Consider the following 26,738-nt stretch of genomic DNA (forward strand, 5'->3'; position numbering starts at 1 on the left):
ACCGACCCCTGAGGCAACCCACAAGGGAGAAACCTAGGAGTCGACCTCTGGCCCCCCACTAACACCGACTGCGACCGGCCAGAGAGGTAGGAGGAGAACCACTGAAGAACAGTGCCTCCCACCCCCCAGCCCCTCCAGCCGGTGCAGAAGGATACCATGGTCGATGGTATCGAAAGCCGCTGAGAGGTCAAGGAGCACCAGGACAGAGGATAAACCCCTGTCCCGGGCCCGCCAGAGATCATCCATCAACGCGACCAAAGCGGTTTCCGTGCTGTAACCGGGCCTGAAACCGACTGCCGGGGACCTAGATACTCGGCTTCTTCCAAGGACCGCTGGAGCTGGAGTGCCACCACCTTTCTCGACAACCTTCCCATAAAGGGAAGGTTGGAGACTGGACGATAGTTGTTAAGTACGGCTGCCTGTCCAGGAGGGCTTCTTGAGGAGGGGGCGCACAAGCGCTTCTTTATAGAGTGATGAAAAACTCCCCTCCCCAAGGAAGCGTTGGTAATCTCCTGGGCCCAGCTCCGTGTCACCTCCCTGCTGCCGAAACCAACCAGGAGGGACACGGATCCAGTAAACAGGTGGCAGAACTCACAGCTCCAATGGCCTTGTCCACTTCATCAGGTGTCACCAGATCAAACTCTTCCCAGACAGGTGGACAAGTACGTGCCCCAGTCACCTCGACTGACTCGTTGTCAGTCGACTCTGTTTTACAATTGGAAGTCGAGGTCGGCTCGGATCCGAGCGACTTTATCAGCGAAAAACGTGTTTAAGTCCTCGGCACTACTCTGTAAGGGCTCCCCAACTCCCCCCTGATTAAGAAGGGAGCGGGTCACCCTAAACAGAGCGGCGCCGGGCGGGATTCCGCTGATGCAATCAAGGCGGCATGGTACGCGCATCTTGCCGCCTTGAGCGCCACTTTGTAAGTCTTAATAAAAGCTCTTACAAGTGTTCGGTCGGATTCAGACCTACTCTTCCTCCATCGCTTCTCTAGACGTCTCTTCTGGCGTTTCAACTCCCGGAGCTCCTCGTTGAACCTATGGAGCTCTACGGGGTCTAGCGCCTCGGAGAGGTCGCAAAGGCGCAATCCGGTCAAGAGCCTCCGCTGCGGCCTTGTTCCAGGCCTCCGCAAGAGACTCTGCCGAACTGTGGACAAGTGCCTCTGGTATAACCCCAAGCGCCGTCTGAAAGCCCTCAGGGTCCATCAGGCGTCTGGGGCGGAACATCTTAATTGGTTCCGCCTCCTGCGGGGAAGGATTGGAGCCAGGAAGTCAAGCCGTAGTAGGAAATGGTCTGACCATGACAAAGGCAACGCATCTAAGCCCCTTAGTCTCAGACCATTACTCAGTTGCTCAGAAAGGAACTACCATGTCAGGTGCGTGTCCTCCCTCGTGAGTCGGACCCTGAACTACTTGAGTCAGGGTCCATGGCTGTCATGGTGGCCATGAACTCCTGTGCCAACCCAGAGGTTTCGCCGAGTGACGGCAGATTGAAGTCCCCCAGGACAATAAGTCCGGGGAACTCCACCGCCAACCCGGCTACTTCCTCGAGTAGCACAGGCAGGGCTTTTGACACGCAGCTGGGAGGCAGGTACGTGAGAAATAAGCCCACCTGAACCCCTAAGTCCAACCTCATCAAGAGAGACTCGCAACCCGCAATTTCCGGAGCAATGAGTCTACGCAGGCAAAGGCTCTCCCTGGCAACAATAGCCACTCCTCCCCCCCTTCCCTGGGGTCGAGGTTGATGCCATATCTGAAACCCGGCTGGGCAAATTTCAGAGAGGGGAACACCTCCCTCCGGGCCCAGCCAGGTTTCAGTAATACAAGCCAGGTCTGGCCTCCTCATCCAGGATCAGGTCCCGGATGAGGGAGAGCTTTATTTACCACCGACCTGGCGTTGAGCAGCAGCAACCTGAGTCCAGGGCCAGAGTTGCGAGAGCAATCATGGGCTTTCCCAGATATGCCCATGTCACATCAACACTCTGCACTCTGCATTGGTTGCCGATCAGTTTCCGGTCACAATTCAAAGTGTTGGTTATGACCCTATAAAGCCCTTCATGGCATCGGACCAGAATATCTCCGGGACCGCCTTCTACTACACGAATCCCAGCAACTGATTAGGTCCCACAGAGTTGGCCTTCTCCGGGTACTGTCGACAAAACAATGCCGTCTGGCGGGTCCCCAGGGGAAGAGCCTTCTCTTTGATGGCCCGACCCTCTGGAATCAACTGCCCCCTGGGAAAAGGACAGCCCCCACCCTCCTTGCCTTTCGTAACTCCTAAAAACCCACCTATGTCACCAGGCATGGGGAAATGATTCCCCTCGGCCGTCCAATTTTATGTATGGTTTGTTTGGGTTGTATGATTGTTTTTAAATTAAGAGTTTTAACTGTTCTGTTTTTAATCATTGGATTTGTATTGTGTATTGTTGTTGTGAGCCGCTCCGAGTCTTCTGGAGAGGGTCGGCATACAAATCTAATAAATAAATAATATAATAATAATACTTACCTATTGTCTGGAGGATGCCTCCTGTGCTGGCACACACCTTTTGTGACACCAGTGGCAGGAGGGATGCCAGGATTTTAAAATCAGTAACGTAGAAGGAATAGTCTTCCGTGGGTGTGGAAGCCACTCGGTCAAGCTCCTTCCGGTCTGCATTTTTGATACCCTGGGGAAGGAAAGAGAAAAGAAGCATCCTTCTTCAGCTCCAAACCTCCTTTAAACAACTGCTATATTCTTACAGTAGTCAACCTTTTTCACACTGGAAGAAACACTCAGAATAAATCAGGCTTTGATCACACAGATAAATTTTGCTACTATTTAAATTGTGATTGAGAAACTGGTAAAAGGGAAAAAATATGGGAACCTTAAACCAAAACATATGGAGGCCTCCTGAAGCTACAAAGCTGATTTAACCCTTGTAAATTGGAAACATAGTGGTACCTCTACCTAAGAACGCCTCTACTTACAAGAACCGGATGTTCAAGATTTTTTTGCCTCTTCTCAACAACCATTTTCCACTTACAAACCCGAGCCTCTGAAACTGTAACCGGAAAAGGCAGGGAGAAGCTGCTGTGGGGCCTCTCTAGAATCTCCTGGGAGGAAACTGTAACCGGAAAAGGTGGGGAGAAGCCACCGTGGGGCCTCTCTAGGAATCTCCTGGGAGGAAAACAGGGCCTCCACCTTCCCTGTGGTTTCCCAATCGCACGCATTATTTGCTTTTACATTGATTCCTATAGGAAAAATTGCTTCTTCTTACAAACTTTTCTACTTAAGGTCACGGAATACTATACTGTACTCTATATAATACACAGAATGAATTAAGTATACAGTGATCCCTCGAGTTTCGCGATCTCGATCTTCGCGAAACGCTATATCGCGATTTTTCAAAAAATAATAAATTAAAAATACGTGCGCGTGCGCGGTTTTTCCTGCCTCGATGACGTCACGCGTCATCACCAAACTGACGTCTACCATTGCTGGTTGGCCGAAATCTCGGCCAATCAGCTTTGCCATTGCAATAAGTTTGCCCGGCAACGGTGATACAGCAAAATTTCAGCCAATCAGCGTTGTCATTGCAAACATTTCGCCCGACAATGCTGATGGACAGAAATCTCGCCAATCAGTGTTGTTTGCTCAGCGTGCTTTGCTTTGAAAACTTTTGGAACTTTTGGAGCTGTTTGTTGGAGCTGTTTGTTGGAGTTGCTTTTGTTGGAGCTGTTGGAACTTGTGAAGAACTTCTTGGAAGATGGCTCCTAAACATTGCATGCGGAGTGGGAGGCGGCGACGCTAAAAAGAGCAGGAAGATGCTGACAATTAAGGAGAAGATTAAACTTTTGGACATGCTGAAAGCGGGACGTTCTAATGTAGATGTTGGTCGGCATTATGGGATCAACGAATCGACTGTGCGATACATTCGGAAAGACGAAAAGAAGATAAGGCAAACTTCTCTGATAACATTCAACAAGGCTGGCAAAAAGAATGGTGACGCCTAGAAACAAACGCCTTATGAAGATGAAAGCTGCTTTGTCCGTGTGGGTACAAGACTGCCGCAAAAAGAGCATTGCTTTGGATACGAACACCATACGAACCAAGGCGCAGCAAACTGTACAACCGTCTTGCAGACACAGAAGGAGGCGATGCAGATGAGGGAAACCAGGTGAGGGCTGGGTTTTTTAATTCTGTCATTACAATTTAAGTGTTTTTTAAGGAAGGAGGGAAGGAAGGAGGGAGGGAAGGAAGGAAGGAGGGAAGGAAGGAGGGAGGGATGGAAGGAAGGAGGGCGGGATGGAAGGAAGGAGGGAAGGAGGGAGGGAGGGATGAAGGAGGGGAGGGATGGAAGGAAGGAGGGAAGGAGGGAGGGAGGGATGGAAGGAGGGAGGGATGGAAGGAAGGAGGAAGGAGGGAGGGAGGGATGGAAGGAGGGAGGGATGGAAGGAAGGAGGGAAGGAGGGAGGGATGGAAGGAGGGAGGGAAGGAAGGAAGGAGGGAAGGAAGGAGGATGGATGGAAGGAGGGAGGGATAGAAGGAAGGAGGGAAGGAGGGAGGGATGGATGGAAGGAGGGGAGGAGGGATGGAAGGAAGGAGGAAGGAGGGAGGGAGGGATGGAAGGAGGGAGGGAGGGATGAAGGAAGGAGGGAAGGAAGGAGGGAGGGATGGAAGGAGGGAGGGGATGGAAGGAAGACGGAAGGAGGGAGGATGGAAGGAGGAGGAGGGAAGGAAGGAGGGAGGGAAGGAAGGAAGGAGGGATGAAGGAGGGAGGGATGGAAGGAAGGAGGGAAGGAAGGAAGGAGGGATGGAAGGAGGGAGGGATGGAAGGAAGGAGGGAAGGAGGGAGGGAGGGATGGAAGGAGGGAGGAAGGAGGGATGGAAGGAGGGAGGGAGGGATGGAAGGAAGGAGGGAAGGAGGGATGGAAGGAGGGAGGAGGGATGGAAGGAAGGAGGGAAGGAAGGAGGGATGGAAGGAAGGAGGGAGGGAAGGAAGGAAGGAGGGAGGGAAGGAGGAAGGAGGGAAGGAAGAGAAGGAAGACTGTATGCTTTCATTCAAGTCGTGGAAGCAATGGGATGCTGATGAAAACTTCACATTGAAGGGCTACTGGCGTCAGTACACAATTGCATCTTGTCTGAAGAACATTCAGAATGCCTTAATGGATATGAAGTCACAGACAATGAATGCCTGCTGGAGGAAATTGTGGCCAGAAGTGGTACATGATTACAGGGGATTTGCTCCTGAAGAAATTCAAGATGCTGCAGTCCAGAACTCTGTGAAGCTGGCACAGGCACTGGGTGGAGAAGGCTTCGTTGACATGACACCAGAGGAAGTCAATGGTTTGCTTGATGAGCATGGCCTACCGCTGACAGACAGAGATCTGGAGGAGCTGACCAGGTCAGCGAGTGAAGAAGATGAGGAAGAGGAAGCTGAAGAAGCTGAGGAAGAAGAAGATGTTGGCCTAACGCTTGAGCGGCTTGCAGAACTGAACAGAGCTGCTGCAAATGTACAACGCATGGTGGAACTTTGGGATCCCAACATGACTCGCTTCTATACAATTTAAGGGCTCCCTTGACAACACCTTTGCACCATACAGAGCCATGTTAGCCAAGAAAAAGAAAATGCGCCAACAACTGCCCATAACTATGTTTGTCACAAAAACCACGAGGTCTGTCACACCATCACCTGCAGCGTCATTGTAGACATGGTGATAGAAGAAGATCCCGATTTATCCTAGTTATGCTAACCCCCCCCCCCCCCAAAGGTAAAAATGTAAATAAATATTGTTATTATTTCTATCAGGATGACTAAGTGTGTTATTCAATGTGTACAGTACAGGTACAGGTAGAGGTACATGTACAGTACATTAAGGGGATGGGAAATGTGGGTTGAAAGTGTTGGGGACTGAGTGGCATACAGAAGAATGAATGAATGACTGAGTGAATGAAATTCAAACACAGGTGAGGGGCTGGGGGGTTTTTATTCTGTCATTGTTTAAGTGCTTTTTACGAAAGGAAGGAAGGAGGGAAGGAAGGAGGAAAGGAGAGAAGGGAAGGAAGGAGGGAAGGAAGGAGGGAGGGAAGGAGAGAAGGGAAGGAGGGAGGGAGGGAAGGAGAGAAGGGAAGGAAGGAGGGAGGGAGGAGAAGGAAGGAAGGGAGGGAGGGAAGGAGGAGGGAAGGAAGGAGGAAGGGGAAGGAGGAAATGGAGAGGAGGGGAGGGAAGGAGGGAGGGAAGGAAGGAAGGAGAGGGAGGGATGGAAGGAGGGAAGGAGGGAAGGAAGAGGAGGGAGGAAGGAAGGAGGGAGGAAAGGAGGGAGGGAAGAAAGGAAGGAGGGATGGAAGGAGGGAAGGAAGAGAAGGAGGAGGGAAGGAGGGAAGGAGGAAGGAAGGAGGGAGGGAAGGAGGGAGGGAGGGAAGGAGGGAGGGAAGGAAGGAGGGAAGGAGGGAGGGAGGGAAGGAGGGAGGGAAGGAGAGAAGGGAAGGAAGGAGGGAAGGAGGGAGGGGAAGGAGGGAGGGAAGGAAGGGAGGAGAGGGAGGGGAAGGAGGGAGGGAGGGAAGGAGGCGGGCATTGTAAAAGCCGAGGGCCGTTGCCACAAACGCTGCTGAAGGAGGACTCGGGCCCCAAGAAAGCCGGTGAGAGGGGCGAATCGGGCGGGCGGGGGGTAGCGGCGTGGAGCCCGGAGGCGCTGGGGGGGGGGGTGGCCGGCATGAAAAACAACCATTGCCAGCCTCCGAACTGTCATCGCTCCACCATCTGCGCATGCACGGCCATGGAAAAAAGGGCGCGCATGCGCAGATGGTGTTTTTACTTCCGCACCGCTATATCGCGAAAAATCGATTATCGCGAGGGGTCTTGGAACGGAACCCTCGCGATAATCGAGGGATCACTGTATACTATACTCTATATACTATAATCTGAGTTCCCTGGAAGGGTATATTTTTTGCATGCACTTCGGTACCCAACATCTTTAGATAGGGCTGAGAAAAACTCCAGCCTATTGCCCTAAAGATCAATTGAGACCACTTTGTTCTTGTCCCAGTGGCTTTTAATCCAAATATGCTAAATTTCAGGCACAGAAACTGGATGGAAAACAGCAATGGTTGCTCCAAGCTCTCTGGGGAGGCATTTTGTCCTCCTTCAAAAAATGCTTGGGGAGCTCTGGGACTCTTCTATGGTTTTCTAAGAAAAATATGCTTCCACACATATACTATACACAAGCATTTCTAATCTGAAATTTATATTAGGACTATGCTTTTTTTAGGAAGATGCCAAAAATGCATGTAATTTTCTTGCCCTGCCCTTTGAGATATTTTCAGTGGGCAATACATTAAAAAGAAAGTGGAAAATAGGCATTATTAAAAATATTAAAATCATAATCAGGGTGGCGAGATGAATATCTTGCTTGATGAAGAAATGTGGAGGTTTTGGAAGCCTGTACATTTTTGTGGCTTTTGAGTTCAGCATTGAACTCAATAAAACTCATAAAAGCATTGACGTTTTAGGGATTTCTCATGCCAAAAATAATATTTGTGCTTTCTGTATAACTGAAATTGATATATTCACCTTTACTTTTGACCCTCTTCACTTGCATTGGAGGAGGGAATCAGGGATTTAATTTTAAAAAAATTATAATTCCAATCTGGAAAAATATATCTCCGTGCATCAAGAACAATGCACTATAAACAATTGCTTTCTGTAACAATTAGTCTGAGTGTTGCATTATAATTGTACAACTGAATTCTCAATTTGCAAGTGCAGACTTCCCCAGGCTTATTGGAGGCATAAGCAAAGTCTGATTTAACCCTTGTAATTTCAAAAGGTACTGTAATCTGATTTAAGAGGGGAGTGATTCCAGGATTAATAAACCTTAGAGGGCCCATCCCATGCTTGCAATGTTCTCAATCTTACCTAGCCCTAAACTGGCAAGTAAGAACTGGTAGGTGCATTTCGCGTACCACCCATCCAATATGTTTTTCTTTCAGCAAACGGTTAACAACAAGGGGGAAGGTGATGAGAAGTAGTGGCTGGTGCAGAGGGAGAAAGTCCCATTAAATTTGTCCTTATTTGATATCCCCCATGCACTGCAAGATCACTTACCCACTGCAAAGACTTTAATGCCTAGATTCTTCAGTCTTAAGGCCGTCTGCTCAACCTCATCCTGAGACTTTCCATCAGTAATGAGAATACAGATCTAAGGGGGAAGGGGAAATGCGGTACTACATCACACAAATGCCCAAACAAAGAATTAAGATCAATTCTTTTTGAAGAACAGCTCAGTGTATGCTCAGCCTGACCACCTGCAGTTAGATGGCTGAAGCAAAAATAAAGGTCAGCACTGCCAAACACATTTCTGGGAACCTAAAACCTTATTTCAGAACACCAGGAAGAGTTTTATTTTATTTTATTATTTTATTTTATTTTATTTTATTATTTTATTATTTTATTATTTTATTTATTTTATTTATTTTATTTATTTTATTTATTTTATTTTATTTATTTTATTTATTTTATTTATTTTATTTATTTTATTTATTTTATTTATTTTATTTATTTTATTTATTTTATTTATTTTATTTATTTTATTTATTTTATTTATTTTATTTATTTTATTTATTTTATTTATTTTATTTATTTTATTTATTTTATTTATTTTATTTATTTTATTTATTTTATTTATTTTATTTATTTTATTTATTTTATTTTATTATTTTATTTATTTTACTTTACTTTATTTTATTTATTGGATTTATATGCTGCCTCTCTCTGAGGACTTGGGGCGGCTTACAACATATAAAAAGAAACAATAAAATACAGTAATCTAAATCCAATTAATTAAAACTAAGTAATTACTCTAAAATCCTTAATTATATTAAAAATCAATCATACCCATTCGAACAACAATCATATGTAACATTCGACGGCCAGGGGGCTAAGGTTTAATTGCTCCAAGCCTGGTGGCATAAATGAGTCTTAAGACTCTTACAGAAAGCAAGGAGGGTGGGGGCAATGCGAATCTCTGAGAGGGGAGCTGATTCCAAAGGGAACCCCCCCCCCCCGAGAAGGCTCTACCCCTAGGCCCCACCAAGCAACACTGTCTAGTTGATGGGACCTGGAGAAGGCCAACTCTGTGGGGCTGACCAGTCGCTGGGACTCATATGGCAAAAGGTGGTCCTGCAAGTACTCTACCCCAATGCCATGTAGGGCTTTATTGATCATTACCAACACTTTGAATTGTATCTGGAAACCAATCGGCAGCCAATGCAGTATTGGCCCATTAACAGTATATTAAATGTCACTTATCGGGTTGAGATTTAAGTGCTACATTCATTCAGCATTCATGGAGCAACAGATCATACTTCTACTGGCAAACATGATTTTTCAATATTATAAGAGACTAAAAATGGCTGTCGGAATTGTCAAAACCTGTAAGATTCCGCCCAGGACTCTCTGGCCATTCCCTTCTCTTTCTGTTGGGGCAGAAAAAGTTTTCATAGTACCTTTGGAACGTTAGGACGGAGATTATTGGCCCCAAATAAGTTATCTGCTACGTAACGCATGCCTGCTCCTGTGCGAGTATTCCCGCCCTTGAAGGCTATCCCTTGCACAGCCTGGATCACTCCCGTTCCATTGAAAAAGTCCGAGAATTTGAACTCAGTCCTGGAATCAAAACAAAGTAATCAAAATTTAAAGTAATTAAGCAGAAGCAAAAGCAGAAACCACACTATTGCTTGAAAGTCCATCAGCTGAGAAGATGTACGTATGTATATAAGTATGTATGTATGTATTTATTTATTTATTTAAATTTCTAAGCTGCCCTTCTCCTGCGGACTCAGGGCAGCGTACAAGGTAAAACATATACAAATAAAAAATTATTAAACCCCGACCATAAAAACCCCAACCTAAAATCCCAAATATTACAACCATTCATCCAGTTCATCCAATATCACAGATCAGAATTGCCCCCACCCTCCTTGCCTTTCGTAAGCTCCTTAAAACCCACCTCTGACATCAGGCATGGGGGAATTGAGATATTCCCTTCCCCCAGGCCTATACAATTTATGCATGGTATGTTTGTGTGGATGTTTTGCTTTTTAATAAGGGGTTTTTAGTTACTTTAATATTAGATTTGTCATATATTGTTTATTATTGTTGTGAGCCGCCCCGAGTCTATGGAGAAGGGCGGCATACAAATCTAATAAATAAATAAATAAATAAATAAATAAATAAATAAATAAATAAATAAATAAATAAATAAATAAATAAATATGTTTTTAAAACCTTTCAAAAGGCTAGGCGGGTGGAGGCAGTGCAGATCTCTGGAGGAAGTTGATTCTAAAGGACTGGAGCTGCCACAGAGAAGGCCCTTCCCTCAGGCCCGGCAGCCAACGTTGCTTTTGCTGACAGACCTGGAAAAGGCCAACTCTATGGGATCTGACCAGCCGCTGGGATACATGAGGCAGGAGATTGTCCCATAACTAGTCTGGACCTAAGCCATGTAGGGCTTTATTTGCCACAATATTGCTCTACGATTTATATTGATTGTTTTCTGATTGCTTATTTGTATCCTATGACAATCATTAAGTGTTGTACCTCATTATTCTTGACAAATGTATCTTTTTTAAAAATGTACACTGAGAGCATATGCACCAAAGACAAATTCCTTGTGTGTCCAATCACACTTGTCCAATAAAGAATTCTATTCTATTCTATTCTATTCCTATTCTATTCCTATTCTATTCCTATTCTATTCTATTCCCAATTTTTGTCATCAAGTAGTAGGTGTTTTTTTTTAATCAATCTCAGTGAGACTTTTTGAGAACCTTTCAATGTTATGAATAGAGTACTTGGCTCGTCTAACAAGTAAGAGGCAGTTACGTCATGAATGCAGTTTTGTTTGTCTTTAGAGCGAACATGAATCTCAAGAGTATGTGCTTGTACTTACCCTTGAGATTCATGTTCACCCTAAAGACAAACAAAGTTACTCAATGCACATCCTCCAATCAAATAGATTTATTCTGCAAATAAAGAAAGGGGATAAATCTTTTTCTTTCCCTTGAGAACTGCAGGGCGGCTATGCAGTTCACCCGTTAGGAATAGGGGATAAGGGACTGGAGGTTAAAACATATAAAGAACAGTTGCTGGAATTGGGTATAGTTTAATGAAAAGAAGGACCATGGGCGATAGAATAGCAGTGTTTCAATATCTCAGGCTGCTACAAAGAAGAGGGAGTCAACCTATTCTCCAAAGCACCTGAGGGCTGGACAAAAAAAAGCAATGGAAGGAAACTAATCAAGGAGAGAAGCAATCTAGACTAAGGATAAATTTCCTGACAGATATTAATCACTTTAGAAGTTGTGAGTGGTCCAACACTGGAGGTTTTTAAGAAGAAATTAGACAACCTTTTGTCTAAAATGGCATAGCATTTCCTGCCTGAGGTTGGATTAGAACACCCACAAGGTCCCTTCCAACTTGTTATTCTAGATGGTTAGAAGTAAACAGAGTTTCAATTGCAAGTGAAACTAGCTAAATAATTTTGGGATTTGACATCTCAGTCTTCCCCAGACCAGTATCTTTTAGGGTGCACTGTGTTCAACTCTCAGACGGCATGGTACCAGTCTGGGGGAAGGCAGGCTATCTAATCCACTGAAGATCCCTGAAGATCATACTGTGGCCATCTAGGAGACTTAAAGAACTCTACATTATTATTATTATTATTATTATTATTATTATTATTATTATTATTATTATTTATTAGATTTGTACGCCGCCCCTCTCCGAGGACTCGGAGCGGCTTCCAACAAACAATACAGTCTACAAATCCAATATTAAAACAAAACATATTAAAAAACCTTTATTAAAAACAATCACACAACTCAATAGACCATGCATAAAACGGGACAGCCGGGGGAATCAATTTCCCCATGCCTGGCGACATAGGTGGGTTTTCAAGAGTTTGCAGAAGGCAAGGAGGATGGGGGCAATCCTAATCTCCGGGAGGAGTTGATTCCAGAGGGCCGGGGCCGCCACAGAGAAGGCTCTTCCCCTGGGTCCCGCCAAACGACATTGTTTCGTTGATGGGACCCGGAGAAGGCCAACTCTGTGGGATCTAATCGGTCGCTGGGATTTGTGCAGCAGAAGGTGGTCTCAAAGGCAATCTGACTGACTGACCCCAGCATTTAGTCTTGGGACTATAGTGTACAAGAGTGTTTCCCAACCTTGGCAACTTGATATTTGGACCTCAACTCCCAGAATGCCACAGCCAGCGAATGCTGGCTGGGGAATTCTGGAAGTTGAAGTCCAGATATCTTCAAGTTGTCAAGGTTGGGAAACATTGGTATAGAGCAGTCCCATTTAATTATCCAAATCAGTAACACAGCTGTTCTTCAACAATTTGTCTAAAGTAAATAGCATAAAAAGCAGGAAGACTAGGACTCACCTGGGGTCGTCACTGTACTGCACAGCTGCGTAACGTACCCCGTTCGCACCCACCACGTTGATGAAAGGAACAACCAGGCCTTCCATGAAGGATCGGATCATCCGGAAATTTCCCCTGCCAATGCTAGAGGATCCATCTACCAGGAATGCAATGTCAGCCAGGTACACATTGGTGCAGACCACTGCAAGACAAATCAACTGGTCAGAAGGCTTACCTTCATCAGTGGATCCCTCCATGCATTTATATTGCAAGCCAAAGGAACAGCAAGAGCTGGGCTTGGTCTGCACACAGTTATATACTAGCTCGAGGCTTTAGTCCCACAGAGCCAGGCTGAAGCATTCCTAGAAAAAAGGTCTACAATATATATATGAGATACAGTGGTACCTCTACCTAAGAATGTCTCTACTTACAAACTTTTCTAGATAAGAGCCGGTGTTCAAGATTTTTTTGCCTCTTCTCAAGAACCATTTTCCAATTACAAACCCGACCCTCCGAAACTGTAACCGGAAAAGCCAGAGAGAAGCCTCCGTGGAGCCTCTCTAGGAATCTCCTGGGAGGAAACAGGGCTGGAAAAGGTGGGGAGAAGCCTTTGTGGGGCCTCTCTAGGAATCTCCTGGGAGAAAACAGGGCCTCCACCCTCCCTGTGGTTTTTCCAATCGCACGCATTATTTGCTTTTACATTGATTCCTATGGGAAAAATTGCTTCTTCTTGCAAACTTTTTTACTTAAGAACCTGGAACAAATTAAGTTCGTAAGTAGAGGTACCACTGTACATCATATATCAAGTCCATAATTTAACCATTAAAGTCATTACACAATTATAGAAGTAGAAAAAGTCTTGTCTTAATAACTAATGTGAAAAGACTACTGTACATATATTTCTTGACTTACAACCACAATTGAGGCCAGAATTTTCATCCCTAAGCAAGGCAGTTGTTAAATGAGTTGTCCCTGATTTTACAAACTTTTTTTTTTGCCATGGCTAAGTGAATCATTAAGCGAATTGAGTGTGGTTGTTAGGTAAAGTTGTCTTCCCTCATCAACTTTGCTTATTGGAAACTGCTGGAAAAGTCAAAAATGGCAATCACAGTTGCAATGTTGCAACTGTTGTAAATACAACCCACTTGCCAAGCGCTCAAATTTTGATTGTATGACTGTGGAGAAGTTGCAACTGTCACACAAGGACCGGTGTTAAGCCACTTTTTCAGTGCTGCTTAAACTGTTGCTAAACAAACAGCTGTATATTGAAACGATCTGTATTTTGGACCACAGAATCTGAGCTAAAAAGGGAGACTCAGAAAGGAAACTGCAATCTGAAACAGACAGACTACAATAAACTTTTTATTCCTTTCTTTCAAAAGGTACGGCAGAATCAAAATCAAGGAATGGAATCTTTTATTTCTGAGGTTTTATTTCTTAATGTGACAGTCAGTTTGGTCTAGTGCCGTGATGGCGAAACTATGGAGGACCCATGAGGCATTGCTCTATGTCAGCTCCAGCGTACATGCCTTGGGAAAGGCTGTTTCGCCCCTCGGAGGCTTCAAAAAAGCTTCCCGAAGCCCCAGGGTGCGAAAAACAGCCCAATGGGCAAACTGGAAGTTCAGAAAAATAGACATGGTTTGCCCGTCATGCTGTTTTTCGCACTTCGGGGCTTCAGCAAGCTTCCCTGAAAGCTTCAGACTACAATAAACAGAACAATGGACTCCATCACTGGTCCAATGGTTAAGGCACCAGATTACAAAGCTGGGGACCATGAATTTAGATCCCATTTTAGTCATGAAAGCCAGCTGGGTGAACTTGGGCCAGTCATTCTCTCTCAGCCCAACTCACCATCCACAGTGGTTGTTGAGAGGAAAATAGGAGGAGGAAGGGGTATTGGGTATAGTCGCCACCTTGAATTATTCCTCCGTAAAAATATTAAAATTGGGATATAAATGAAGAGGTAGGTTGGTAGGTAGGCAGACAGACAGACAGAGAAACAAAATGTCTGGAAGACATAATTTGTAAACAAATATTATGCTTCCTCCTATTGATAGTTGCTATGGTCAGGTGTGGGTCTGGCTTTAAAACAATCATGGGACAGCATAGTAAGGAAGATTACTATTTGATAACGCATATATTAACATCAGCAAGGTTGGTGTTTGCACAAACTTGGAAAAAGGAAAATATACCAAATGGAGTAATGGTGATTAGGAAAATGCTAGATTGTGCTAAATTAAGCAAATGAACATACGAATTACAGAATAAACAAAATAAAGACTACTACACAGTTTGGGGGAAAATATATAGTTGGATAGAAAAGAAAAAAGAATTGAATGTTATAACGTCTAAGAAAAAGAATGAATAGATGAAAATAGAATTGTAACATATTAAGCTTTTGTGTTTCTTTTATATTTGAAAGTTTATCTGTATGTCTTGTTTTATTTGTTCATTATTTTTTAAAAAAGAAATATTTTTATTACAGCAGATAAATAAATATTTCAGCAAAGTTACAGGAGTTCAGTTTTCAAAAGGAGGAAAAATAAATCAAGTTATGGACTTATTTCTCTTGCATACTACCAACAAGAGCAAACAGACAGACAGCGCTATATACAGTTTGTCAACGGTACTTTATATAACGATTCAGTTTGGAAGTAATGAGTCATGACAAAGCCTTAGCAAATCAAAATCATTTTAAAACCATCTTTAACACCGATAACACAATTTTCAATTCTTTCAGAGTCCCCACTCCAGTAGTTTATAACTTTTTCCTATTGAAAGCTGCACCCCTTCAGATAAAATCTCTTGAGGAGACATTTCCTACAGTTAAAAGTAGGTGTGAACGGGGACTCTTTCTCACACACCCTCTGTTCTCTCTTCTAAGAAGCAGGTCGCAGGGAAGGGAGGAAAACTTTTATGGGGCTTCTGAAATTAGCTGCAGGGACAGAGGTTTCTTGCCCCTAAATTCAGTGGTGGGCTGTAACCGGTTTAACAACCAATTTGGTGATTGTGTGCTTTGTGTACATGCACACCTAACACACTTACACTCAGCATTCAAAATACAGCAATTTGAAGCTCAACTGCTTGCCTTCTAGGGAAGCCCGAGTAAATAGAACAGTGAGGTGCAGAAATCAGCTTTGCTGTGTAACTCAGATGAACCAGAAAAAAGGAAATACTGTACAGTGTTCCCTCAATTTTCGTGGGTTCGAACTTCGCGAATAGCCTATACCACGGTTTTTCAAAAAATATTAATAAAAAAATACTTTGCGGTTTTTTTCCTATACCACGGTTTTTCCCATCCAATGACATCATATGCCATCGTCAAACTAATAATTTTTGCAAATAAATAACCAAAAAAAATTATTGTTAATAAATAATTATGTTTATAAATATCAGGATCACTAAGTGCCTAATTCAATGGTGAGTACCAGTAATAATGGTGAGTAAATGGCTGTTAAGGGAATGGGAAATGGTAATTTAGGGTTTTAAAGTGTTAAGGGAAGGCTTGTGATACTGTTCATAGCCAAAAATGGTGTATTTACTTGCGCATCTCTACTTTGCGGAAATTCGACTTTCGCGGGCGGTCTTGGAACGCATCCTCCGCGGAAATCAAGGGAACACTGTATAGGACAGGATAGAGCAGGGGCAGGTGGGCGGAGCCAGCTGATCATCGGAACTACCAGTTTGCCCGAAACAGTCTGAACCAGCAGCGGCCCACAACTGCTTAAATTACTCCCCAAGTGCACAGTCAAAGCAGTTATTAGTATTAAATGACTAGAAAATTGGTAACACGGGGAAGAAAAAAATAGACGTTCCTTCCTCCTATTGCACAGCTGTTATGAAACTATAATTAAGAATTGTGTACCAGGTCTGTTTTGTAATTTTTTTCAAAAAACCTACTCTATGAAAGTGCTTTCAAATACAGAATATTGTGAAAAGTAAATCTGGCCATGTTCAACGTCACACATGAGCTCTCATCCCCCTGTAGTTTCTGGAGACTTCCAAATGAACTCCAGTATTTAATCCTTCCTCTCCTATTACACCAGGTGCGCTAGAATAAAATCATACCATATGGTGCTCGGTGAAGCTCTCCAAGATTTCAAGTGGTGTTTTTACAAATCTTTCTCTCCAGGGTCCTTCTCTAACAGAGGAACAGCTTTACCTCTTCGCTTTCCTGAGTTTCCTGCTATCCTTTCTCCAGCCAATACAGTGGCTGAATGGAGGGGGAAAAGACAGAGGTTGGGCCCCTCACATCTATAGGGCTGCCATGCAGACTTAAATTAACAATGACTCACCTCTCTCCCTTTTTTGAGCCACGACTTGTATGGAAGCAAAGAATACCGCATGAACTGCTGCGAGGAACAACATTTTGCTTCTCATGGTGGGAGTCTGAAACAAAGAAGAAGAGATGGAAGAGATGTTCAATTCTTCAGACTGGGAATACAAGAGCTGAACAGGTTTATCACGAGCAGTACTGTCCTAGTCTCTGTTGTGGTTAGCTCTGGCCCAGCTCCTGCCCCAAGGACTGTGCATGTGGGGGAGACATCCACATGCTGCAGGCCTGTTTTCCCCCCGGTGGAATCTGCTGATGAAGGCTCCTCTGACCAAGAAGACATGAGTGACAGGGAGGAGGAGAGTGTGGCAGACAGCTCAGAAGGAGATCAATTATCCAGCTCCTCCTTGGATTCAGAACAAGAGTTAATGATACAGCCACGCATGTGGAGAGCAATGCATAGGCAACAACAACTGAGAGATTATTATCAAAGAAAATGAGGCCACCTGTGGTTGGGTGGGGCTGTGGTAAATAGTGAGACTGCTATAAGTAGCAGCCTGTGGGTTTGGCCATTGTGAAGGATTATCTGATCCTTGTGTTTCGTGCCTGCCTTGCTGACTTTGACCTTTTGTGTGCTGATTTTTCCCTGCTTTGAAACTAAACCAGAGCAAAGTGTGTTTCACTTTGTGAAAGAAGAAGGACTGTGAATTGCCTCACAGCTGCAAGCTAAGTATCACAGAACTGATGAGGGACTTGTACAAATTACCAATTTGTTTGGAGACAAGTGCTCTTTGCTATTCCAAAAGAGGGCTTAGTTTAAGTGACTTTTCATTATAAAGAACCTTGTTTTGAATTTTCAAATGTGTGTGTGTCTGAAATTTGTACCTGTGAATTTTTGGGAGAAGTCTACTAGAGAGCCCAACAGAACAGTCTCCAAGCCAGGACCCCAGATAAGTGGCAAAGGGGGATGCTCCTTTCATATTTCCTTGTTTCTCTAGAAATAGACTTCCTATAATTTTATGTCATCTGCTTAACCATGGCCAGAGAGGAATAGAATAATACCTGAGTTGGAAGGGACCTTGGAGGTCTTCTAGTCCAACCACCTACTTAGTCAGAAAGCCCTACACATTTCAGACAATTGGTTATCCAATCTCATCTTCTTACAGGAGATGATAGTTGCAAAGACCTGAGTGCAGTGTGTTTATTAATAGGAAAAATCAAGCAGTTAAAAAATGGAATACAGGAATACTCTACCTACAAATGCTTCTATTTACGGACTTTTCTAGATAAGAACCAGGTGTTCAAGATTTTTTTGCCTCTTCTCAAGAACCATTTTCCACTTACAAACTCGAACCTCTGTAACTGTGACCGGAAAAGGCGGGGAGAAGCTTCAGTAGGGTCTCTCTAGGAATCTCCTGGGAGGAAATAGGGCTAGAAAAGGCAGGGAGAAGCCTCCGTGGGGCCTCTCTAGGAATCTCCTGGGAGGAAATAGGACTGGAAAAGGCGGGGAGAAGCCTCTGTGGGGCCTCTCTAGGAATCTCCTGGGAGGAAACAGGGCCTCCACCCTCCCTGTGGTTTCCCGAATTGCACACATTATTTGCTTTTACATTGATTCCTATGGGAAAAATTGCTTCTTCTTACAAACTATACTTCTTAAGAACCTGGTCACAGAACGAAATTAAGTTTGTAAGTAGAGGTACCACTGTACAAGTCTGAATATATTTCATTCAAAATTTCCCCTTTAAATGCATAGCTAATTGAGAACTGCACTGCAAAATCAAGACAAGAATGAAATTCAAACAATGATTTTAAAAAATCTTCCCATCCATGCATTAATGTTAATCAATCAGATCACTTCAGTTTGGAATTTTCAATTTTTGAATTCTTAACGCATTTAGACATCTTCATTTATTATTGATAGAAGCACATATCCACAGGTGTACGTAATAAATGATACTTGATTATTTTGGATCAATTAATTTGGAAGCTCCAGATATAAGTGTGTAAATCTAGCCATGGTGATTGGCTTTATATGCAGTACTAAATCATATGATTTTTTAAAAAAAGACTAGGCTTAACACACGTGTGAACCTGCCATTTTGGTTTATAAACAATGTTTAAATCAGGTTACTATAATCTATTTCATACATACTGCCATTCCAGTCCATAGCTTATTGAATAAATCACTGTTAACATACTGGCATCTTTCCTCAGATAGAATAAGGAAAGGAGCAGGAGGTTAAACACTCCGCTTGTATCAGTGGTGGGTTCTGAGTTACTTTGCCACCGGTTTGGATCTGCACTTGTGCATGATTTCAGTGTTGGTTTCAATGTTGGTAATGACCTTTAAAGCCCTACATGGCATTGGACCAGAATACATCCGGAACCGCCTTCTACCGCACGAATCCCAGCAGCCGATAAGGTCCCACAGAGTTGGCCTTCTCCGGGTCCCATCGACCAAACAATGTCGTTTGGCGGACCCCAGGGGAAGAGCCTTCTCTGTGGTGGTCCCGGCCCTCTGGAATCAACTCCCCCCAGAGATTAGAACAGCCCCCACCCTCCTTGTCTTTCGCAAATTACTCAAGACCCACCTCGCCAGGCATGGGGGAACTGAGACATCCTCCCCCAGGCTTTTATATTTTATGTTTGGTATGTATGTGTTGTATGGTTTTTAAATTATTGGGGTTTTAGATATGTTTTATTTTAATATTAGATTTGTCTCACTGTTATATTGTTTTTGTATTACTGTTGTGAGCCGCCCCGAGTCTTCGAAGAGGGGCGGCATACAAATCTAATAAATAATAATAATAATAATAATAATAATAATAATAATAATAATAATGATGATGATGATGATTCTGAGCCTGCACAGAAGTGACCTGGGTGGGTGGGCAAAGCCTCCCACCACTGGTTCTAAGAATCAGTCTGAACCAGGAGCAACCCACCACTGGCTTGTATTATACAAGATTAAAGTCTTAACTGACAAAACATACCCATGGTTAAACAAATCATTGTTTAGCATAATGGGTGAACCCAGAACTATCACTTACACACGGCTTTATTATGGGCCAAACCAGATGATTAAATGAAAAGGGAAGAACTTCATCCTACTGGAAACAAACTTTCACCTTAATCATCTAGGTACTTAGTGTTTAGATCATACCACATACATATTTTCTTTTTGTAATGATCTCCTTTCTTAAAAAAAACAACAAAAAGGAATTTCTCCTTGGGAAAAAAAAAAGAAATTATGCAAAAATATTGGCTTGGTTTCATCAATTTTTCCATAAATGGACTGCATTCCACTGAAATGGAAAGATTTGAAACTTCTATAAAATAAATAGTGCTGATCATTTAAATATATACTAATAGTGCCGAACATTTAAATATACACTACTGGTTTTATACTATGAATATATGCTATACTACATAATGGTGAACCTATGGCAAGAATGTCACAGGTGGTACGTAGAATCATATATGTCAGCACGGGAGCCATTGCCCTAGCACAGCTCCAGTGCGCATGCATGCTCCAGCCTATTTTGGGCTCATGCGGAGGCTCTGGGAGGGCGTTTTCACTCTCTGCAGGCTCCAGAGAAGCCTTTGGGCAAAAAACAAACCCTACTGGAAGTCAGGAAGTGGGGGAACGGGGGAGGTTGTGCATGCATGAGCGGGGTTGGGGTGCATTGAATCATACATGTGGGCATGCATGTGCACACAATAATGTGTGTGCGTGTACTTTTGGCACCAAGGGAAAAAAGGTTCGCCATCACTGCTATGTGTTGGTCATGGCATCAGACCAGAATATCTCTGAGACCACCTTCTGCCGCACGAATCCCAGCAACCAGTTAGGTCCCACAGAGTTGGCCTTCTCTGGGTCCCGTCCACTAAAAAATGTCGTTTGGTGGGACCCAGGGGAAGAGCCTTCTCTGTGGCGGCCCTGACCCTCTGGAACCAGCTCCCCCTCGAGATTAGGATTGCCCCCACCCTCCTTCCCTTTCGTAAACTTTTTAAAACTCACCTCTGCCTGGCTTATATAGTTTTATGTATGGTATGCTTGCGTTGAATGGTTTTAAATTAATGGGGTTTTTAGATACTTTTTAAATATTAGATTTGTTTATTATATACTGTTTTATTATTATTGTGAGCTGCCCCGAGTCTATGGAGAGGGGCGGCATACAAATCTAATAAATAATAATAATAATAATAATAATAATAATAATAATAATAATATAGGACACTTAAGTATTCATCATTCTTATAATTTAAGTCCAGGCTCTAGCTGGATTTTTCAGGTGGCATTATCTCTCAAACAATGTCATTTGGCGGGACCCAGGAGAAGAGCCTTCTCTGTGGCGGCCCCGACCCTCTGGAACCAGCTCCCCCCAGATATCAGAGTTGCCCCCACCCTCCTTGCCATTCGCAAGCTCCTTAAAACCCACCTCTGTCGTCAGGCATGGGGGAATTGAATTTTTTCCCCTTCCCCCTAGGCTTATAGAATTTATACATGGTATGCTTGTTTGTATGATTGGTTCTTTAAATAGGTTTTTTTTAGATTATTTTTTAATATTAGATTTGTTACATTGTTTTCTTTACTGTTGTTAGCCGCCCTGAGTCTTCGGAGAGGGCGGCATACAAATCTAATAAATAAGTAAGTATGTAAGTAAGTACGTAAGTACGTACATACGTACGTACGTATGTACGTACATACATACATACATACATACATACATACATACATACATACATAAATATCTAGCTAGCTATGATTGGCAACTGCTCATTGAGCAGGAGTCATGAGTCCAGAAGAACCTCCAAGGTAGAGCCCATTTAGAGATGGATTCCTCCTGGTTCGGACCCATTCACCCGAACTGGTAGAAAGCAGCTGGTGACATCATGATGACAAGACAGATCCGGTACTGTTGGTGCCAATCCGTGGATGCCGCCATCTTTTTAAAAACATTTTTGGATAAATTTAAAAAAAAATTTTTTTTTTTAAATTGTGGGTTTTGGAGAAAAGAGCCAAACCAGCACAAAGCTATGCTATCCAGCCCTAAACCCTGCAGCCAACCCAAAAGGATGTCAGATAGCTTGGTTGATAGTATTGAAGGCCACCAAGAGATTATGAAGAGATCATCCGTCCTGCTCTTCCTAGAGATCATCAACCAATGCCATTTCTACTTACTGTTCTAAGATAGTACTAGCAATAGCCCTTAGACTTTATATACTGCTTTTACAGCCCTCTCTAAGCGGTTTACAGAGTCAGCATATTGCCCCCAACAATCTGGGTCCTCATTTTACCCACCTGGGAAGGATGGAAGGCTGAGTCAACTTTGAGCCTACTGAGATTTGATCTGCCAAACTGCTGGCTGCAGGCAGTTCAGCAGAAGTAGCCTGCAGTACAGCATTCTTTATTTGCTGGTTTAAAAAATCTGTCCAAATCAACCTTGTTTTTTAAAAATGAAGATTAAATAAAATAGATTATATAAAACCTGGAAGGGTCAGACAAAAATTTCTATTCTGGCTTTCCTTTTATAACAAGCTCTCCCAAACGACTGCAGCATGGAGGGATGTTAGGTGGAAAGAGGAGATTCTAAGAAACATCTCTGTTGTACTAATAGACAATGCCTCCATCCTATTGTCATGTTTTTTTTCTTTTCAGTCCCTCTATGCAGCAGTCCACTTTACATGATAATAGAACTATTATAAAGCAGGGAGAAGTAGATAATCTTTTGGCAAATGAACTGGACAAATGAACAGTAAATTTTATTTATTTTTATTTATTTTATTTTATTTATTTGTCAAACAATTATAGGGTGATAATTTGTACAAATTAAACATTAAATAAGTAATGATAAAAAGTAACAAAAGAAGACAATAGGACAGGGACGGTAGGCACAATGGTGCGCTTATGCATGCCCCTTAACTAGTAATGATTTATTAACTATTAACTAATGAAATATTAACTATTAACAATTAATGAAACTATTAATTGTCTGTGCAGTAGTTCCTTTTATAGAACCTAAATTAGTCCAGTTAACAGTACCACTCTATCTCACAGAAATCAGAAATGCAAACCAGGTATAACTTGTGGTAAGGTAACACTATTACATCTAATGAATAATGGTGGCCATTAGAATTACATAGCAACTTTCCTGGCTATGCCAACAGCTTTTATACCAGTTGCATTGAGTATCTAGATCTCCTGTATTGCAGACGGGGAAATAGAAAGAGCTGGATTGTGTCTGTAATCACACTACTCCAATGAAAACATAGCTGAAATATGATAGAAGGGAATGATGATTACAACTAAGGATGAAATAGGAAGAAATTTAATCCAGTAAAAGGCTACCAATGCAATGGCTAATTTAGAGCGCAGTGGTAATGCACAGTGACTTTCATAATGTAAACTTCCTAACCACTTAGAGATCTTTGCATTATCTGCCTTCTGGAGTTTCTACTGCCTTTTTGTAATTATGCACATCTTTGGGTTAAACGGGGGAATTCACAGGAGCACAAGAGCATTCTCCCTTTCCTACTATTCTAGAACAAGCTCAGGGTTTTAATAGGAGTGGTGGAATTGGTAGCACAATCTGTAAATCAGGTAATTAAATGTATATGTACATTTTCTCATATTTTCCCCCTAGCAGCTTCAGGAAAACAGAGAAATTACTATTGAATACAGTAATTAAGAAAACAGCAAATAGTAAACAGTTTGCAGCCTGTGGCTGTTCCCTCCATTTTTCTAGATTATCCCAATGAAACATAGCAGAATGTCTTTTGCCCTCTTTAAAAGAGGAGTGGAAACCTCTGATTGGCGAAGCTCTCCAACTCTTTAACTTCTTCCAATTGGCCCTCAAAGTGCAATTTGTAGCCACAGTGCTTGCTATAACAGGTTATAAATGCAATAGAGTATGCATGCAATACTTGCTTTGTTAGATAAATAGGTATTCAATATATGTATACTTTTATGCATATAAAGCATCTTGTAGTTGAGTTGGGAGTTTTGCACTAAAAATTAATTATGCAAGTTTCTACATGTGCATAGAAAAATATGAATTCATAAATTGTATAGGATCCAAAGAGCAAATGAAGTCATTGGAAAGTGACTAATCTCCCCTACACTGATGTCCTCCCTATTTGTTCATACTTCATAGTAAAATAAAAATAAGGCAACCAGATTACACTTTGATGCAAACTACAAACCAGCCATGTCTTACAGGTAGCACAATTAGAATTAGGTGGGGAAACTGAGACCTTGCTGAAGTATAGTTCAAAACAATGTAAAACAACATAATCTATGATGCTGAGGCTAAATTCACACAATATGCTAAGCCATTGGTTAACTTATCATACCGTAGCTTGCTGACCAAACCATAACTGCCTCTTCTCGTGCACCACGTATCAGCAATAAATGTTCTAGACTAAAAATCCAGTTTGAATTCATTGTTCTTGTCTACGGAACTTTCCTCAATAATAGTTATTTCTGAGCTCTTTTTGGTCCCAAGGAAAGTGTAATTTCCTCTTGCCCCCAAGTTACTAAAACAGTTCCTATCCTGGTGAACTCCAGCCAAGCTACCACCTCCCTGCCCTGCAGCTATGAGGAAGGAAATAGTTCATTGGTTCAGCATATACAGGTACTCCAGAAATATGTATAAAATGGAGGGAGAACCCCCAAGGTAATCTCTGTCGCATGAGGCTTTATTATACCCTAATCTTTAAATACCCAGCCTATATTTGAAATTTCCAAAAGTCTTCCTTAATTATGATGGGACCATCAATTACTGTACTTTATTGCCCTTTAAAGCATCACTAGCAAAATCAGCCTGCAAAGACAAAACTGTAGCATTTTCTGATTATTTTATTTATGGATTATTTATTTATAGATCAGAGAAGCCAGCATTTGAATCTCTAACTAGTTTATAACTCTTACTATAAGGTTTGTTCCTTTTAGGAATAAATGTACAGTAATCTCTCGCTACTTCGCGGTTCATCTTTCACGGATTTTCCCGGGTTTTCAAAGGGGGCTTAAATCCATTAAAAATTTTAAATCCATTAAAAATTCATAAAATTCTTCTACAGTACTACTGTACTCTATTAAAGAAACTGGTAGGGTATCACATGTAGTTCCAGCAGAGAAACATTATAGAATGGCTGTTTAATGCAAAGGGTGGGTTTTAAAAGTCCAAATACTCGTTAAATACATTTAAAAAAAATATTTCCTCTACTTCATGGAAATTCGTTTTTCACGGGTGGCATCCCCCGCGAAAAATGAGGGATCACCGTATATGATTCTGGGCTAGTAATCTTTTTGAATGAATGCTTCTCTCCCTAGCTGAGCAGTCTATGGCAATGGGACTCATTTAATCCAGAGTTGGCCTGATGTTTTTACACTACAGGTCCCAACAATCAACCCCAAAAAGATGTTTAGTTTGATGGGAATTAGAGCACAATTGGAGGAGGGGCAAACAAAGGATCTATGGTTGAGCTTCTTTGAGCTGTCCAAGAACTTAAGGAGTTTAAGGGGGAAAGCCACCAAAGAACTGGAGGAAGAGACCAGTCCCCCTGTTCATGGAAAGCAACTGAGCATGGCCAACAATGTGCCAGTGGCTGCTTGCCCAAGTTCCAGAAACAGGACGCAACCTTCCAGGAAGAGATGACGGCAAGATGCATAGAAAAGAAAGCTGATTTCTGAGCGATTAACAAGTGGAAACAAGAATTAGAAGCAGCCCAAGACACATGAAGAAAAAGAAGAAACAATACAGCACTTCATTAGAACTTGTCAAAGGGGCACTCTGTTAAAGTAGGAGCCTCGGTGGTGCAGTGGTTAGAGTGCAGGACTGCAAACTACTTCTGCTGATCACAGGCTGCCAGAAGTTTGGCAGATCGAATCTCAGTTAGGCTCAAGGTTGCCTCAGCCATCCATCCTTCCAAGATCGGTAAAATGAGGATCCAGATTGTTGGGGGAAATATGTTTACTCTCTGTAAACCGCTTAGAGAGGACTGTGAAGCGGTATATAAGTCTAAATGCTAATGCTAAAATGCTATAAACTGTTTTCCTTTAGCGCCAGGAAGCAAAACCCAGAGGTGTCTCTGAGCGCGTGCAAAGTAAGGCTTTCCTCTCCTACTTGGACGTAAACTCCGCGGATGTTAAGGCCGTGGCGCAAGGTGGTCACTCAGAAGCGCGCGATGAAATTTCATTTCAATGCACATTAGCGCGCATTCAACGGGACAATTAAAGTTAGTCTTAAGTCTAAAAGTTAAGCCCCCTCCAAGTGTACTCGCCGAGACGCCCTGACTTTGGAATAACGGAGGGGGGAGGGGGTGGTCAGCTGCAGCGGGATTCCCCTCCTTTCGCGCGCCTTCCCTCACGCGCGCGCCTGTGTCCCGCTGGCTGTGCAAACCTGACCCCGCTTGAACGCCGCATCCGCTCCTCCAAAGTGGGAATTTACCTGCCGCTGCCCGAGCGCATACTCTGCAGAAGATCTGGGGACTTGCCTCTCTTTTCCCCCTCAGCGGCGGCCCCCCTGAACGTCTCCCGCGCTGCTCATCGGGGAAGAAGCGAGAAGCAGCCGAAAAGCAGCCGAGGGAAAAGGGAGGGGGAAAAAACACACCACACACGCAACCCGAGAAAGTCCCGCGACGCCGTTTGCCAAAAGGATGAGAAAAGGGGAGGGGGCGTTGTCTGTGTATACGCCGTTCGCCCCTCCTCCGGCGCTGCGCCTCCTGCCGCTCTGGGCTCGGCCCAGTCCTCTCCCCTCACCGCCGTCGCCCCGGCGAGTCCAAGCGCCCTTCGCTTCCTTGCAGAAAATGGGCGGCGGGAAGGGAGTGTCGGTGGGCTGCCCCCCCCCAGCCCCGGTGGCTGCCTCAGGTATTTGTCTCTGGTGCCTGAATAGCGCTGAGGAGCCCTTACCTAGCTAGGTCTGCCAGGGACCGATAGTCCTCGACTTACAACCTTTCGTTTACTGACCGTTCTTTCTTTTTTTACTTACTTACTTACTTACTTACTTACTTACTTACTTACTTACTTACTTACTTACTTACTTACTTACTTACTTACTTAC

General features: G+C 43.2%; 1 protein-coding gene across 1 annotated transcript in view; it reads right to left on the bottom strand.

Moving 5' to 3' along the window:
* Positions 1–26,198, bottom strand: part of LOC139156024 (collagen alpha-1(VII) chain-like) — a gene marked incomplete at its 3' end in the record, with an annotated part of 52,324 nt that extends 26,126 nt beyond the window's left edge. Inside the window, exons 1-5 of the mRNA XM_070731387.1 lie at positions 26,127–26,198; positions 16,697–16,790; positions 12,423–12,603; positions 9,484–9,643; positions 8,088–8,177 (exon numbers count right to left, since the gene is read on the bottom strand). Of these exons, the coding sequence (XP_070587488.1) occupies positions 8,088–8,177; positions 9,484–9,643; positions 12,423–12,603; positions 16,697–16,781 (516 nt within the window). The remainder of the gene's footprint in view (positions 1–8,087; positions 8,178–9,483; positions 9,644–12,422; positions 12,604–16,696; positions 16,791–26,126) is intronic.
* Positions 26,199–26,738: the final 540 nt, after the last annotated feature.

Source organism: Erythrolamprus reginae, unplaced genomic scaffold (assembly GCF_031021105.1).
Source record: "Erythrolamprus reginae isolate rEryReg1 unplaced genomic scaffold, rEryReg1.hap1 scaffold_232, whole genome shotgun sequence".
In the NCBI taxonomy this organism is placed as follows: Eukaryota; Metazoa; Chordata; class Lepidosauria; order Squamata; family Dipsadidae; genus Erythrolamprus; species Erythrolamprus reginae.